Below are 17,035 nucleotides of genomic sequence, written 5' to 3' on the forward strand. Positions count from 1 at the left end.
GAGTATAATGTATGCACTATTGTTTTAACACAATGAGTGTGAGTGTGTGTGTGTGTGTATCTGGTATGTGAGATTGAGTTCATTCATTGTAAGTCTGAACTCCGTAGAAATAATGTACGTAGACTCACAAAACAGTATGTACATGTGATCTCAGTTGTAAATAGGAAAATCTAATTCAATAAACTCCATATCACCCCTCAGCATGTAGTTTGTAATTATTTGGGGTCTTTCAGTCCCAGAGCAGCAGTGTAGTGTTTTCAGTGTTGGTGCCACCCACAGTTCATTGTGATTTGCACACTTATCTCTTGCCAAATCCAAAGAGGCTTTAGGATGCAGAAACCGCAGATGCTTTTCAGTTCAGCCTGTCCTGTACACATGGAGACCCTACTGTGCACGGCCTCTGCTGTCCTGCCTTCAAGGCCTGCGGGGCCCTGGATTCGCAGGCAGACACAACAGCAGGTACTTTCATGCAGTGCAGTCACTGTAGTGACAGATGGAGAGGCCAGGAGGCCTTCCTGAGGAGAAGCCCATGCCCGACGCTGGGTCGGCTTTGTGAGTGAGGGCACTGGGAGTGGGAGGGGTAGGGGGTGTCCAGGCAGCTACCAGTTGCTCATCGTGCCGGGGCCTTAGCACACAAGGCTGGGAAAGAAGCAGGGCCCTACACGACGTCAGACTTGGCTGACAGGTGGAGGCAGCCATGTGTGATGTGAGTGGACCTGCCGCAGGTGTCCCTGTGGCTGTGGTAGCGTGTGACCAGATTCAGTGAGGCTGACGCAGTTCTTGGAGGTGGCAGGACAGTGGGGGGATTTATCATTGATTGGATGTAGGACAGAGAGAGGAGAACAGAGGAGTCTGCGTGAGTCCCAGGTTTCTGGCTCAGTCAACCGAGGAAACAGAGTTAGTCACAAAGACAGGAAAGCTAGTAAGGACCACATGTAGGGTCATGAGTTCACATTCCGTTTTGGGCCTGTCAGGTTTGAAATCCTGGAATGTCATGCAAGTCTGTCCTGCCTGAAGATGGACAAGATGGGAGAAAGAGCAGTAAGAACTGTTCACAGAGAGGAGGTTAATTAAAACATTCATGATTTCAGAGAAGTATAGGAGGTTTGATATGTTCCACTGATGTATCCCACCTCTTGTTAGGTCCTACTTGTTGCACGGTGGGTGAGAATGTTTTGCTTGTCCTCAACCTTTCACAACGACCTTCCACCCCAGCCCTGTCTCCCCTCCCGCTCCAGGTTTTGGTATGTACCATTCTGTGGCCGCCGGCCACCGACTGGAGCTGGCTGACACTGGTCGCCCTCAGTGAGTTCTGCATGACAGAACCGAGCCTCGAGTACGAAAGTGTTCTGGGAAAATGTGCCAACTGCTAGCCCACTCTTTGAACTTGTCCAAGAGACAAGCTGCACACAGCCCTCCTTCACTCATTGCTCTCTGTGTGCCTGGCGAAAAGGCAGCTTGCTTCCTTGTGCTCTGAAAGCTGGACCCAACTTGACTGTGTTCGCAGTGAAGCCAGAAAGCTGGGGGATGGTTCCCCTGGGGCCTGTTAAACCTTCTAGTTCCTGCCAGCTTAAATTGTGTGTAATTCCTGGCATGGTCCTAGAAATACCTTTTTCCTTTGCCTGGGAACTTCTGGAAGGGACGACTGTCCATGTTGGCCATACAAATCCAACTTCTACCTGCTTAACGTCTCCAGAGTCTCTGCCATACCCCTGGAGCTGGAAGCAGACAGGCTAGTTGTCCCCGGTGCACACAGCCGCCTGTGTCTGAATCTAGTGCTGGAGCTCTGAGCGCTGTGCTGAGGTTTCCTGTCCTTGTCTGCACGTCAGAGCCACCTGGCGAACCTCTTGAGAACCGCAGAGGTGTGGGTTCCAAAGCCTCCAGAGCACACTGAAGGCTGAACAGCACCACTGTCTCCTGTTCTTTTTAAAAAGTTAATTTTCTTTAGAAATAATTTCATTCGCAGAAAAGTTGCAAGAATAAGAATTTTACATAGAAGGCCCAAGTACCTTTTCCTGAGACTCACCTAGAACGTGTTGCCCCGTTTGACTGTCACGTGTGATCTCCTACATGCTCTCTGTCTCTGCACGTGCCTCACGTCCTGAATGTTTCTTGCATGTTTCCTCCAATCAGCCTCTGGCAGCCACAGCACAGTTACCAAGTTCAGTGCACTTAGGACTAACCCGCCATCCGTGTTCCTGTGGGTCTCCTAATGTCCTCTGTAGTTTTTTCCTTCTCCGGTTCTGGGTCTAGTCAGGTGTTACAGTTGTCATGTCTCTGTTCTGCAAGCTGGAGCATTTCCATGGTTTTGTCACTTAGGACATAGACATTTGGGGAGAACAGTCCCCTTTTCAATGATGCTCAGGTGGGGTTTATCTGCGGTCCCTCTAAGTGGATTGGATTAGGATTTGCATTCCAGGGGCTGGGATGCTGCCTGTGTCTTGTGTCCTCGGGGGCGTCACATCAGGAGGTACAGTGTCACCTGCCCTCATGCTCATGTTGATTTGGATCAACTGCTGTATCATTCAGGGCCCGGTGAGGGGGAAAGTGGAAAGAGGAAAAGTTTAAACAGTTGTTAATTGTGTAGAAGATTGGTTAGCTACTACTAAATGGGGGTGAAAAACCAAACAAGTCTCTAAAGCCGCTTAGTAGAAAACAGCTGCCACCCGGAGGGTCAAGGGGAGAGGGCTGGGAAGGAGCTAGAAACTCAGAAAAGGGCTGTAGAGCTTGTCAGACCCTCGCCAGAGGTGCCGCCCGCCAGCCTCCGTGGTGGGGAAAGCCGCGGGGGCGCACGCCAGGCGAAGGCAGATGGTCCCCTCTAGAGACCCTTGCTGGCCAGCAGGCAAAGGAGGGGTGGAGTTTGCAGAGTCCCGGCTTTGGTGTGGCAAGGAAGGGTGGGTTTGGAGCTAGGAGGCCACAGTAACACCTGGCATAGCCGATCACGGTTTCTTCCTCCGCCTCCATGAGGCAGTTACTATGGCCCCCGCCACCCCTAGCTCATACGCAATCTCTACACACATACTGTAAGAACTATAAATACCCCGTTCCTCACCAAACTGTCTGCACGGTTAGCAAACACTGCTCATTCTGGCCTGACTCAGTCTTTGTGATGATGATTGTAAAACACTGGTTTTCCTCATGTACCAGTGTGTCCTCCCTCCTCCCCTAGCGGTTTATGTATCATATTCATTATTGTTTTCAGTAGTTACAACTCATTGTTGCCGTTTTGATTTTGTTTTGGTTCTCGGATAGTTTCAGATTTGGTCAGTGGGATCCCCTGTGCGTTGCCTCCCGTGACCCACCCATTTTGTTTAACACTTCAGTTATTTTTGACGGAGGATGTTCCAGGGTCATCCTGTTCCTGCCGTGCCCCAGCCCTGGGTCAAGTCCCCGGGACTAGCTGTGCTTATTGCCCCCGTGGTAGCTTTGCGTCTCATCCTATTGGAGCTTGTCTTACTGCCTTTGAAAAATTGTTCCTAAGTTTTTAAAACAAAAGTTAATAGTGCTTTTAAAAATGTGAACTACAGCTATCTCCAAAAAAAAAAAAAGTACCCACAGGTAAGCAAGTTTCAAAGTAGTACATATCCCTCCAGACTGCCGTTGACGCTTGAACAGCACTGGTTGGAACTGTGTGAGTCCACTTCTATGCAGATTTTTTTCAGTCGGCCTTCTGTGTGGGTTTTACATCCACAGATTCCACCAACCGCAGGCAGTATTTTTGATCCGCGATTGTCGTCTGGATGTAGGGGGCCAGCTGTATGCATTGTTCTACACCATCTTCCAGAAGGGCGTGAGCATCTGCGGATTGATCTGAGGGGGTCCTGGAACCCGTCCCCAGAGATGCTGAGGGACTGTAGTTAAGTTTTGGGGGAGTCAGAAGTGATTTGTGGATTTTTGACCAGTGGGTGGGTGGGTGGGTGGGGGTAAGACGCCTGGAACATGCATTGTTCGAGGGTCAACTGTGTTTTCTCTACATATATAAAAACAGACTTGCGGTGGTTTGTCGTTTTGCTTTTTGGTATTTGAATTCTGTCCTACAAGGTTCATTTTTTCTTTTCACAGCATAGTATGGTACTGTCTCTGTGTGCAGCTGTAGGATTTGCGCTTCCTGTTTGTTAGCTGCATGATATATTAATACCATGACTAACCAATGTACAGTGCATGGACATTCAGGTTGATTCCAGCCTCGCTGCAGTGAACACTTCCATACACATATCAGGCATTTTTTTTTAAAATTAAAGTTTATTGGGGTGATAATTGTTAGTAAAGTTACATAGGTTTCAGGTGTACAATCCTGTATCACATCATCCATAAATCCCATTGTGTGTTCACCACCCAGAGTCAGTTCTCTTTCCATCACCACATATTAGATCCTGTTTACTCTCTTCTAGAGCCCCGCTCCCTATTATGAGGCATTTAAAATTGTTTTTGATTTTAATAATTTTTATTGAAGTGAAATTCATATAGCATAAAACTCACCGTTTAAAGTGAATAGTTCAGTGGCATTTAGTACATTCACAAGGTGCGACCGCCGCCTCTGTCTCGTTTCAGTTTGCACAAGGCCTTAGGCCATCATTTTACTGATGGCGAAACTGAGGTCCAGAGAAACCGACTTGACTAAGAGCACACAGTGAGTGTGGATTCAGACCTTGACATTCTGGCTTCAGAGGCTGTGCTTTCCCTCTGCTCCACCCTGTCTTTGAGCAGATCTCTGTCAGGAAGAGGCCTGCAGTTATTTATAGACACCCAGTTACACAGGCCAGCTCCCCCTTTATATGCTACCCTGTCCTCTGCGGGGAAGGCTGTCCACGTGAAGGGTTCCCAGTTCCCAGCAGCTGAGGTACACAGAGAGTGGAGAAGCCGCAGAGGCAGTCACTCTGACTTAGTTCATTCGTGGGTTTTTATTGATTGATTTTTTTTTCCCCCTCCCTGCTGTAAATTGTTATCCAAGAGTCCCTCTCAGTTCTGTTCTTTGGTGCCTGAAGGGAGCGTACGCTGTGTTATCTAACACTATTACCCATCATACTCGGGGGCCATCGACACTGCAGCCCCTGTCAGAGATGATGATAAATATCCGGGCCAAAGGTTTCTAAAAATATCTTTGCAGTCAAATAGAATGCTCAGTCAAGATAACAATGTATTTTCAAGAAGTAAAGGTGAAAGGTTTGTACGATCTTATTGAGAAATAAAACATTTAAAGAAAAGTAAAAATGTGTAAAAAATTAAAATAAAAACATTAAGACAAAGAAAGGTATAAAGTACTGACACCTAACTTTTCCTCTTGGCTGCACATACGTGAGCCAACCCCCATGGTCAGTCTCGGCTGCGCAGCCTCTTCTGGGCCCTCGGCCAGGCTTTGTGTCGGCTGTCCCCCACATCCACCTCCTACTCCACTTGGGGGTACTAGCCAATCCTCAAGACTTGGCTCAGAAAGCACTCCTCACCTCTATTTCTATTCCCCCTTCTGTCTCACATCCCGTAAAGTACCAAGTCCCATTACTCCATTTCCCTCGTTCTTCCAGAATTGCCCTCCAGTCCAGTTGCCACTTCCCTGACAAGCCACCATCGTCCCGTGATGGACAGCCTGCACCTGGTCTTCTGTCCCACTGTTGCCCTGTTCACTGCCTGTCTTGTGTCGGGGGTTATAGCGTCTTGGTACCCCTCCTGGGGTCACAGAGCTCTTTGAGGCCACCCCTGTTTCTTAGCGTCCCTCCATTATCAGTGCAGTACCTGTCACACAGAAGTCAAAATACCTTGATTGAATTACTTCTGGGCCTCCTGACGAGCCTTGTACCTAGCTGTCCCTGGCAGGCATTTTCATGGCAGGCCTTTAGTCACTGCCTTCCGTCTCCTTCAGAAAAGTGTAAGACCAGGCATTACATTCCATTTTTCTTCTCTCCAAACATCCCTGTGTATGACCCTCAGATGTGTCAGGGACAGATGTGGGAGTTTGCTCAGTGCTCTTGTAGGATGTGCTTTACAAGGGGAAATGACATTTCCAGTAGGTTTAAGCCCGTCTGGTTTTTTCCAGAGGCCCAAAACCTTTTGCCAGCCCGCCTCCCACATGCCTTCTGGTGGAAGCGGTGGTGGGTGACTGCAGCAGACCACTGGGTGCTGCACAGCTCCCGAGCTTGGTTGCCAGGGTCCTGCCGTGGGGTCGCCTCGGACCTCTGCCAGCCCTCCCTGAATGCTCTGCAGACTTGGGAAGTGCCCACACACCTGAGACTCAGGTGAGAGGCCACGATTCGAAGGCACCTTCCCTCCTGAAAGAAGAAAGCCCATCCTCCCTCACACCAGGTGTCATGTTTGCTTAATCACCCGGGTGACGAAGACGAGGGCACAAGGATGGACATCTGGAAACACAGCAGCAGTCCCTCCGGCCCTCTGCCCAGGGCAGAGCTTGGGCAAGGCTTCATTTCTGCCCCTGTGCCATCTGACATTTGCCTGGGCGTGTGCGATGGTCCTCCATGTGCTGTCAGGTGCATGGCCGGCCAGGCAGAGCCAGGAACAGCGGGAAGCCCCACGTCCCCTATAGGCTTCCCTCAGTGTTATGAGTCCCCCGTCACCAGAGATGTTGAAGCTGAGGGGGTGACCAGTGCCCAGTCCCCAGGAGTGATGGAGGGCATCCAGCAGGAGGTCAGATTAGTTCTCCTAGCATCTCTTCTAATTCTAAGTCCTGGGGACTTGCAGTAGTGACCCTCTGTCACACACATGAACCCTCTCCTTGCCCTATGTGGGGCTACTAGAGGCAGGCAGGAGTGGAAAGAAACGCACCTTTCCTTTCTTGGAACAGCTTCCCTGTCTCTTGTCGTACCTCAGGTCATCTGTTCCAGAAGCCTCATGACTGCTCTGTACACCAGGCATTCCTGCACCGTCATTAACTTCCTGGGCTGTGTGGTCCCCTCCACCCCATCAGGACCTCCTTAAATAAAGCAAGGGACTGAGGGAGAGTTTACTTATCTGCTGTTGTAGGGGGTGGGCCACAAAGGTTCAGGAATGAGGAAGCAAAGGAACAGTCACAGAGAAAGACAGTCTACAGGGCACAGTAACACCCTCAACGATATCTCAAGCTGCACCCATGTCTCCCACCCCACCTCCTACAGGCTGCTGGCCTGTTGTGCTGGCAGTGTTGGGGCTCCCACAGGCGAGCGTGGGGGAGGCCTGGGCTGAGGAGCTAACAGCTCCCACGCGCTGTCGCCCCCACACGCACTCCCAAAGCTGGCGTGGGTGGAGCCTACGATGATGAGCAGGGCTTTGGCCGGCTTTGGCCCGTAGTAGAAGTTATGTTTTGGGGGCCTGGGTCCTGAGAGCATCAAGGACAGAAGAGGAGTTGGCCAGCTGTGCCCAGGGTCAGCCTGTACAAGCTCTGAGCTCTGCCTGGGCAGGAGTCACCCCGTTTGAGGGAGCAGCACAGGCACCCGTGGGTCTGGGAGACAGAATCAGTTCCTCCATACGCCCAGCCTGCCCACCTCCAGTGGGCCCATCTCCTGTTTCCTGTCCCAGCCTGAGTTTGGCTTGACCCCAGGATGTTCCGGGTGGACCCACCTCGTGCTCACACAGCTGCCTGCTCCTGGTGCTCTGCTCTTCCTCGTGTCCTGTCTGCTACTGCCCATCTGAGGCCCCGCCCAGGGCCGCTGCCCCCAGGGAGCCTGGTCCCCACCCCAGCTCCTCTGACCCTGTGGTCATTCTCCCATTTGCCCACATGTGAATGGGAGTTCCCAGGGACCGGGGCCAGGCTCTCCATCCCCAGCCAACCTTGGGACACACACTGAGTGGGCAACTGTGCTGGACTTTTCCCCACTCCTTTGCCTCTGAATTGAGCATTTGGACAGGGGCAGGGGAAGGAGAGAAAGGAACCCCCACAGACGAAGGAGAAAGAATGCACTCCTTTATTCCCTGTAGGAGAGACTGCTCAGGGAGAAGGGAGCACCTATGGGGTCGGGTCTGTTGTGGCCTTGGGGACCCAGCCTGCAGTGATGGAGGCACTGCTGGCCCCACGGGCAGGGCAAGTTCAGGTCGGGGCCGCTGTCCCTTCCTCAGAGCTTCTCCAGGTAGGAACCAGGGACAAAGCCACGCTGCCCATTCTGTTCCACTGTCCACCAGCCATCCTCCCCTTCTAGGATGACCTCCAGGATGTCCCCCGCAGAGATGTCCAGCTCGTCAGAGTTCTTGGCAACAGAATGAAAGTTCATCAGGCTGGAGGGGCCAGCTGGGAGGGTCTGGCCGGACATCCCCCCACCCCAAGCCGTAAATTCGAGCTGCTCTCCCAGGTGGGCTGTCAGCCGAGATATGCCCGGCCTCCTGGCACTGTAGGACAGGCCTCTGGGAGAGGGCAGCCCGCAGAGACACACAGGGTGTGGGTGCCCCATGGGACTCAGCCTCCTGTTCTCCCTGCACCATTCGTCATCACAGGCCTCCCACAAACCTGGGCGACTGCTCTGCTCCACACCCCTGCTGCCCCCCCCCCCCCCCCCCAGTCCCTGCTCCAGACACAACAGTAACTCGCAAGTCAGGCCAGGTGCTCGCCGTGCCCCAGCCAAGGGGTGTTCTCGCTCCGGGCCCACCACACACAGCGCTCTGCCAGCCCTGCGAGGCCCTGTCACAGGCACAGAGAGCATCCTCCCCCTCGCCTGCCTGCCCTGCCGGCACTGGGCTCGGGGGTCAGTGCCACAGCCTCACCCAGCCCTGAGTGGGTGCATGGCTTCAGTCAGCTGGATATGGGGTCTGCTCTGCACCCCTCACCTCAAAGCAGGGAGCAGACTGGACTCCCAAGGATCTTGGCACAGCTGCCCTGTGGCTCCTTGACCCACCCTTTCCCCATGGACCTCAGAAAACCAAACCCAGCACAGCTGAGGGACCCATTTTGGCCGTAGGTTGTTCTCGGCACCCATGGCTGTGGAGAACAGGGCTCTAACCTGAGGGTGCAGAGCCTGACCCCTGGAGCAAGCTCTGTCAGCTTGCCTGCACATGTGCGCGCGCGCACACACACGCGCCACACGGGTGTACACATTGCCTACCTCTGCCTGGACACCACACGTGTGTGTGAACAGATTCAGGGAGACACAGGTCCTGGCCCCCCTCACCAGCAGACACGCACAGACCCCCCTGAGTGCTGGGCGCTGTTCTAAGGGCACACGCCCCAAGCGCACTCTGCATGCGTCCGAGGTGCGTCCGAGGACGCCTCACCTGGGCCCTGTAGTCGTAGAGTGCCCTGTAGCCCTGGGCTGGCAGCGTTGGGGATCCTGGCGCCTTCTGCACTGCAACTGCGGCATAGACACCCTCATTCCGGCTGGGGGTGGGCAGCGGGGTATCTGTGGGGGCTGGGAGCACAGTGAGGCCCATAAGACTTCGGCCCCTGTAGGCCTTCCCCTTTGCGGAGTGTCCCCAGTCTTGGCCTAGCCTCTCTCCCAGCTGTGGGAGGGCCCGTCTGTGTGTGCAGAAGTCCTCTCCTTCATCCCAGGGTCACAGTTTGGAAGGCCCCCACATTACACCCACTTACCTGCTGAAGCTGCCAGCAGTGAAGTCTTGGGACTTCCATGCAGCAGCCCAGAGAACCTGGGGATGGAGGAAAGCAGGTCGGTCCTTCAGGAAGGGGATGAGGCAGGGGCCCCTCAGAGCTCCAGGGCTATAGCCGCCCCTATGCTCCAATTATAGATGTGACTCATGGGGTGCCCCTCAAGCAAGAGAGCTCCCCAAAGGTCGTCCCAGCACCACCCTCCTAGTTCCCCACACTGTAGCCCTCCTCTCAGCACCTGCCCCCTCCAGAGCCCTGCCCCCTCCCCCCGAGGTCCCTGTTCCAGCTCCTAAAACCTTTCCTGGTGGGCACTAAGCTGCCCCTCAAAGGCCGGCTACTCATACCCACTGGGATGGTCACCTGCATGGGCCCAGCCAGCCTTCCTCCCTGTGACCCCAATCAGCCACTCCCAGGCTACGCAAAGCAGAGTACCCACTGTATATGTGACTTGCGGGGGGCAGTGATGGCCTAATTCAGTCCTTCCCTGGCTCAGGCCTGGACTGAGCAGGAGTCACGAAGGTTTGAAGGTTCGTTGAATCAAAGAAAAGAACGGAACAAATGAGAGGCAGACACGGGGCAGCACGTGAAGCCGACAATGCTAAGGGCTCCATGAGTGGGGGCTGATGCTACTTACCTGCCTGAAAAAAGGCTGCCCCGGGGGGTCAAGCTTTGAAAGACAGCTTTAACAGGCAGACTGGGGTGCAAGGCACTGCCAGTGAACAGGAGAGGGGGAGCAAGGTACAGAGGAGGGCAAGATGGGTGGAGCCGTTGGGGGAGTGGAGTGGACCAGGTTGAAGTGTTTGGGAGACAGAAGTGGAGTAGGACTGAGCCCCCGAAGGGCCCTGAGTGCCCCGTGAGGGGCAGGGCCTGTGGGAAACAGGGTAGTGAGGCAGGGCACACACCTCCCAGGCACTGCCCTGCTGGCTGGAACCCTGGCCCCCTCCCCAAGGTGTGGGAGCAGCTGTGTAGGTGGTGTGCCTGCTCTGCCTGTGTTAGCAAAAGGCCTCCTGTGTGCCATTTTGTTCTTTGATTATGTTTCTGAGTTCATTAAATGGCCTGTCTGTTTTCTTGCATCTCGTTGAGTTTTTTAAGAACTGCAATCTTGAATTCTCTGTTATTTCAGTCACAAATGTCTTTAAGTTCATTTTCTGGAAACTTTTCGTTCTGTCTGAGCTGCCTTGTTACCTTGGTTATTCATGGCAATTAATGATTTATTATTTCTCTTCCTAGACTTTTACAGGAGTGGGTTCTGCAACAGGTTGATACAAAAAGGTCTTTCTTTTGTTTCCCAGTAGGTGTTGGTAGAACGCTTTATTTTCTCTCAGACTGCAGCCTTTATTTCTCTCTCTCACTGTAGTGTTATATTTTCTCTGCACTGTTCCGGCTTCTCACACAATGGGGGGATTCCCTGTAAGGTGGGCTTCTCTTCTGTAAGCGGGTCGCCTGGGTCTCATGGCACCACCTCTGTGGGGGGATGTGGAGAGCTTCTGAAATTCCGAAGCTCTTCCTGCAGCAGATTCAGGGCCTCTGTGTTTCAGGGGCTCTGTTTACCCCTGCAGGGATTCACCCAGATAGGTTGGGGCAGGGTGGGTTCTGAGAGGTGGCTCTGAACAATGGCGGTGACCACCACCACAGCCAGTCCTGCACCCAAGGCTCTCTCCCCTTCACCGGAACTAGCTGAGCCGCAAGTCCGTGGCTGCAGGCCACAGTTCTCAGAACTGCAAATATGCAGTTCTCAGAACTGCAAATATACACTGCTACCGTTCCACTTGTAGGACTGGGAAGGTGGAGGTGGGGCGAGCTCTGGTAGGGTGCGAGGGGGCAGCTAAGCTCCGTGCTAAGCCTTCCGTTCTCTGCTCAGCAGTGAGGGCTGAAATCGGCATTTTCTCCCTTCTTCCCTCAGTCTCTGCTCCAAGGTCTCTGCCGTGAGTGTTGGGTTCAGCTGAATTATATGCTGACCCCTCAGGCGGGACTATGGGCCATAAACGGAGCCCTAGCAATTCAAGTTCTTCCCTCTCCCTCAGCTGTGGTAGTTCTGGAATGCAGTGAGCTCGGAGCTCATCCTGCTGCCCACACAGCCTGCGTCTTCTCACTTTCCACTTCCCTCCTTCCCCACTCACACACTTTGCCCACCTTTCGATGATTTCGGTTGCGTGTCTCTTAGTCTTGCCTGTCTGCTGTGCAGGGAGTTCTTTGTGGAATTATAGCTGTTCAATTTGTTGTAAATTCCAGGGGAGATTTCAAGAGGCTCACCTCACGCCACCATTTCTATGACTTAATCCTGGTTTCAGGTCTAATATTGAAGTATTTAATCCATTTTGAGTTTATTCTTGTAAATGGTGTAAGAAAGTGGTCTACTTTATTTTTTATTTTTTTTTTTGCATTTATCTGTCCATTATTCCCACCACCATCTATTGAAGAGATTGTCTTTACCTCATTGTATATTCTTATCTGCTTTGTCATAGGTTAATTGACCATATAGGTATGGATTTATTTCTGGGCTCTCTATTCTGTTCCATTGATCTATGTGTCTGTTTTTATGCCAGTACCATGCTGTTTTGATTACTATGGCCTTGTAATATAGTTTGAAATCAAGGAGCATGATACCTCCAACTTTGTTCTTCTTTCTCAAAATTGCTTTCACTATTTGGGATCTTTTTGTGGTTCCATATAAATTTTAAGATTATTTGTTCTAGTTCTGTGAAAAATGCCATTGGTATTTTGATAGGGATGGCACTGAATCTGTAGATTGCTTTGGGTAGTACGGATATTTTAATAATAGTAATTCTTCTTATCCATGAGGATGGTATACTGTTTCACTTATTTGTGTCTTCTTTAATTTGTTTCTTCATTGTCTTATTGTTTTCTGAATACAGGTCTTTTACCTCCTCGTTCATACAATTATGTATGGTATTATTTTCTTAATTTCTCTTTCAATAGTTCATTACTGGTGTACAAAAATTCAACCAATTTCTGAATATTAATTTTGTATCCTGCTACTTTATTGAATTTATTAGTTCTAATAGTTTTTGTGTGTGTGTGTGGAACCTTTAGGGTTCTCTCTAATATAGTATCATGTCATCTGCAAATAATGACAGTTTTACTTCTTCCTTTCCGATTTGGATGGCTTTTATTTCTTTTTCTTGTCTGAGTGCTGTGGCTAGAACTTCCAGTACTATGTTCAGTAATAGCTGTGAGAGTGGGCATCCTTGCCTTGTTCCCTGTCTGTCCTTTCTTGACACTGCCCCAGGTGAGCTCTTTCATCCAGTTGTTTAAATGACCACCTGTGCTGGGATCCAGGTCCTCACTGGAGGAGCAGGGAGGCCTGAGTCCCCAAGATTTTGGTGGCACTGTGAGAGTGTGCAGGTCCTCCTCCTGGGGTCATCACTTCCTCCAGGTTCTCAGAGGCTTGTGCTGTGCTCCTTGTTCTGAGTGTCTGTGGTTCTCATAAGCCTCTGCTTCCTGGAGGTGTCCTGCAGGGAGGTTCTAGGAACTCCTGAGGTCTTGGAAATTATCTGTCCTCAGAGGGCTGGGGGCGCCATTGACTGCTCTCCCCACCCCCGCCCTGCATTGCCCACCTCCCAAAGGCAGGGCCTTCTCTGTACAAGGTTGGATGGCAAGAGGAGGTCATGGGGGCCTCAGGGTGTGGGTATGGCACAGACACCAGATGCTGCCTACAGATGTTCCTAGATGCCCACAGACAGGGCATATGGTCCCTTCTAGAACCTGGCTGCTAGGGCAGAGGAGGCATCTAAAGAGGAGGGTCCTTTGAGTCTGAGTCTGACCCCAGCACTCATGTGCCCTGGACCTAAAGAAGGTGACTTGTGCAGGTGACACACTGAGGCATGGCACTAGGACCTAGGCACAGCTAGGCCAGGGGAGGGCTCCTAAAAAGCCTGGATAATTCTCCAAGAATATTGGCTGTAGGGCCTGCTCCTATACCCTGATCCTGCTCTAGTGGGGAGTGTTGCCTCTGCTGCCTGACAGTCCAGGGCACAAACCTGGGCTAGTAACAGGGCCCATGAGACAAGTAAGCCAGCCTGGGGCCTCCCAGGAACTCTGAGCATTCACTAGTGAGTAAGTGGGGTATGATTATTTGTTTATTGACGGGGTCCCCTTGGGCTGAGGGTATCTTGAGACCACGTTGAGCCTGTCTTGTTCCCAAAGAGTGCTCAGCACCTGAACACAGCACCAAGCACACAATAGGTGCTTCACAAATAACATGGGGAACAGCCAGTTGCAGGAGAGGCTGGGCCTGCTTGCTGCCCCACCCCCCACCCTGCCTCTGCATCCCAGCAGGTGTCTCACCTTTTTATCATGCCACAGGATGGTTGTACACCAGGGCTGCTGGATGATAGGGTGACCTCTCGATCGTAGTAGTTCTGATAGAGCACCGGAGCTGTGGGCAGCAGCCTGTGAGGCAGGCCCTCGGTGGAGGAGGGCAGGGCAGGCAGGACCGGCCCCAACCTGTCCCCATCCAGAGACTCAGACGGGGGCCCCACTTTCTCATTCTGGCCCTGGCCCACCCTGCTGCTTGGGGGGGGGCCTCTCTTACTCCCATGAGAGACCCCACTGTGGGTACCACTGAGACCGAATATTCTGGACTCATAATTTAGTGGGACCAAACAGGCTGGGGTGGGGGTCCCACCTTTATTCCCCCTTCTTAGTGTTACAGTGTTGTTAAGCTCTGCTGATCTTCTGCCTCAGAGGAGGCAACAGGCCAGGAACCCAGCCACGGGACCACACTGTCCTTGACTCTTTCCTAAGGTCTGGTCACATCTCCACCCAGAAGGGATCTGTGAGCCACCCCAGCCCTGTGCTGGCAGTTGAGGACCAGAGAACCAAGGCCAGGCCTCCTAGGGACGGACAGGCCTGGACCCAGAGGCCACGCTACCTGTGGGCCAGGCCTCACCTGGGGGCTCAGTGCCTGTGCTCTTGGCCTGGATGAAGCTCTCAATGTCGGCCTCAATGCTGCAGCCTTCCAGTGTCACCCGCACCTCCTCATAGAACTGGGGGCAGGAAAGAGCAGAGGCTGAGGAGCCAGTCCTCATCTCAACACGCACCTTCTGACGAAGCCCTGCCCCTCTATGGGTCTGCACTCTGGCCAGGGCTTCACACCCCACTAGCTTCCTCACAGGCCTTGTGTGCACAGCTCGGTGCCTGGATTTGGGGATCTTGAGGTGTGACTTCCCCAGGCCTAGCTGAGGCATCAGAGCTCTGGCTGACAGTATCTCCTGGTTCCAAACACCTGTGCACAAGGTCCTATGCAAGGGACTTAACTTACTCCTGTCCTCTGTGGTAGACACTGTTTCCCCCATTTTATAGACAAGGAAACTCAGAGAAGGAAAGTGACTTGCCCAATGTCACAGAGCAAGAATTCAGTGCAGCCAGGCTCTGGTTCCAGTATGAAAGGATCCACAGCCCACCTTCCTTCTTCTGCCACAAGGAGGCCACCAGGTGGGCTCAAGTTGTTTGGCGGGGGGATGGGGAGGAAACACAGCACACATCAGGGAGTAAGGGCTGCCTGAGAGAGCTCTAATGGCTCTGCGATTGTGTTAACAGAGGTCAGAGACCTGGCGGGGAGGTGGTGGCTCCTCTCTGCTGGGTTGGACCCACCCCGACCACCCAGCACGCAGAGCTCAGTGAGGAAACCAGGATACCCCAGAGATGTCTGGGGGCCAGAGGAGGGACTGGACCTCAGCTCTTGGCAAATATCCAGCTTGGAACAGAGCAGCCCTGGCTCCTCCAGCCCCTCTGCTGACCTCAGAGGGGCTGTGTCCTCTACCTTCCGAACCCCGGGAGAGGGAACACATACATACTCTGAGAACAGAACCCAGACCCTGGAATAGGGGTGAGCAAAACAGGCAGATGTCAGGGTGGCCACAAAAGCAGGCTTCCAGGCAGAGAGACCATGGCCCTGCGTGGCATTGAGCCTGCATGTCCTTGGGAACCTGGAGGCAGAGGCTGAGGCCTGCCGTGTGTGTTGACAGACTCAGATGGACTTGGACATGCTATTGGCCTGAGGCTGCCCTCGCTTCATGGCCCCACCCCCCAGCTCAGCCCCTACCCACCCCCACCCTGGGTCCCAACCTCGTCATCCTTGACACACTGCATGGAGAGCTGGTTGCAGTGCACCCACAGGGCGTTGCGGAGGATGGTCAGCCGGTCGAATTCTTGCAGCTGGAAGGCCTGGGTGTGTGTGTGGGGAGGTTGAGAAGTGAGGAAGCAGCTGCAGGGCCAGGCCAGGCTGGGCTCCACTCACAGCTGAACTGCCGCTGACGAGTCAGACCCCCTCTGCTGAAAGCCAAGTCTACAAGGACCCTTCCTGGGGGTCCCCACCCCCACCTCTGCGCCAACACCTGAGGCTTCTGGGAGGGTTCCTGCCCCCACCCTCCCTCCAGGCCCCACCACACGCTGCAAAGGCCCCGGGAGGGTGTCGTGAGAGGAGCGTGGGACCTGGAGTCCTGCTCATCAGCAAGGCCCAGGGAAGCCAGGGGTCTTGTCTGAGCCTCAGTTTTGGCTTCAGCTTAAACGGGTGAAGGTGTCTGCCTGAAACAAAGGGATCCAGGGCACACAGCCCGCCTGTGAGCTTCCTGGGGGCAGGGACCCGGCACAGGGCCTAGGGGACGAGTGCATGAGTAATGAATAAAGGAATGGGGTCTTACCCCCACCCCACTGTTTCATGTTCCCCCATGAAGCAAAAGGAGCTAGGATGGGCATCTTTCACATTTTGCAGCTGGGGAAACTGAGGCCCAGGGTCACTCACCTCACAGGTGGTCCGATGCTCCTGCTCCCACTCAGCCCGCACCTTCTCCAGCTGCTCGATGTGCTGCCTGTATACCCGCTCTGGAAGCACAGCTGGCCCTCAGGAAGGCCAGCAGCACCTGCCCCCATCACCCACTCCTTCGCTCCTACAGTGCCCCTGCACAGAGGGCCCTGCCCTGGCTGCTGGTACCGCTTCTGGATACTTGTCAGGACCACCCACTCAGGTACTGCTAATTTTGGGGTGACCCTTAGCTCCCTGCTGTGCTCTGAGCTGCCCAAGGCTGGAGCAGAGCCCACAGAACCCAAGAGTCCAGGCCCCTTGCCATCCCCAGTTCCCACCCTCTCATTTTCCAGAGGGGAAACTGAGGCTTGGAGAGGTGGAGGGGAGTATGGTAGCTGTTGGGCTGGGAATCCAGAATGTGTGGCCATGACCTCTGTCCCCAGAACTCTAGGGGTTCACCTGTTCTCCAGCCATGGGAGCAGCTGGGTCCTGGGAGAGGCAGAGCAGAAGGGAGTGCCTTCCCAGGAGAAGGAAGCAGGGTGATCTTTCTGTCCTAGGAGGTATGCTGACAGAGACAAGAGGTGTTGGGTGTTCCAGCATCAGGTGAAGGACAGAGGAGACAGACCCAGAGAAGGCTCTGTGTCTGTGTGTGTGCGCGCGCGCGCGTATGTGTGTGTGTGTGTGTGTGTGTGTGTGTGTGAGAGAGAGAGAGAGAGAGAGAAAGAGAGAGAGAGAGAGAGAGACGAGTGGATCTC

At 53.3% G+C, this 17,035-nt stretch overlaps 1 protein-coding gene across 3 annotated transcripts in view; it reads right to left on the minus strand.

Moving 5' to 3' along the window:
* Positions 1 to 7,871: 7,871 nt before the first annotated feature.
* Positions 7,872 to 17,035, minus strand: part of PSTPIP1 (proline-serine-threonine phosphatase interacting protein 1) — a 54,709-nt gene continuing 45,545 nt past the window's right edge. For 2 of the 3 annotated variants that reach the window (XM_033108492.1, XM_033108491.1), the window contains exons 9-15: positions 16,281 to 16,360; positions 15,605 to 15,703; positions 14,427 to 14,523; positions 13,823 to 13,913; positions 9,500 to 9,555; positions 9,187 to 9,320; positions 7,872 to 8,168 (exon numbers count right to left, since the gene is read on the minus strand). In XM_033108492.1, the coding sequence (XP_032964383.1) occupies positions 8,037 to 8,168; positions 9,187 to 9,320; positions 9,500 to 9,555; positions 13,823 to 13,913; positions 14,427 to 14,523; positions 15,605 to 15,703; positions 16,281 to 16,360 (689 nt within the window). In that variant the 3' untranslated portion in view covers positions 7,872 to 8,036. The remainder of the gene's footprint in view (positions 8,169 to 9,186; positions 9,321 to 9,499; positions 9,556 to 13,822; positions 13,914 to 14,426; positions 14,524 to 15,604; positions 15,704 to 16,280; positions 16,361 to 17,035) is intronic. The other variant, XM_033108493.1, reaches the window with a different exon arrangement.

The sequence above is a fragment of the Rhinolophus ferrumequinum genome, chromosome 6 (assembly GCF_004115265.2).
Source record: "Rhinolophus ferrumequinum isolate MPI-CBG mRhiFer1 chromosome 6, mRhiFer1_v1.p, whole genome shotgun sequence".
NCBI lineage: Eukaryota > Metazoa > Chordata > Mammalia > Chiroptera > Rhinolophidae > Rhinolophus > Rhinolophus ferrumequinum.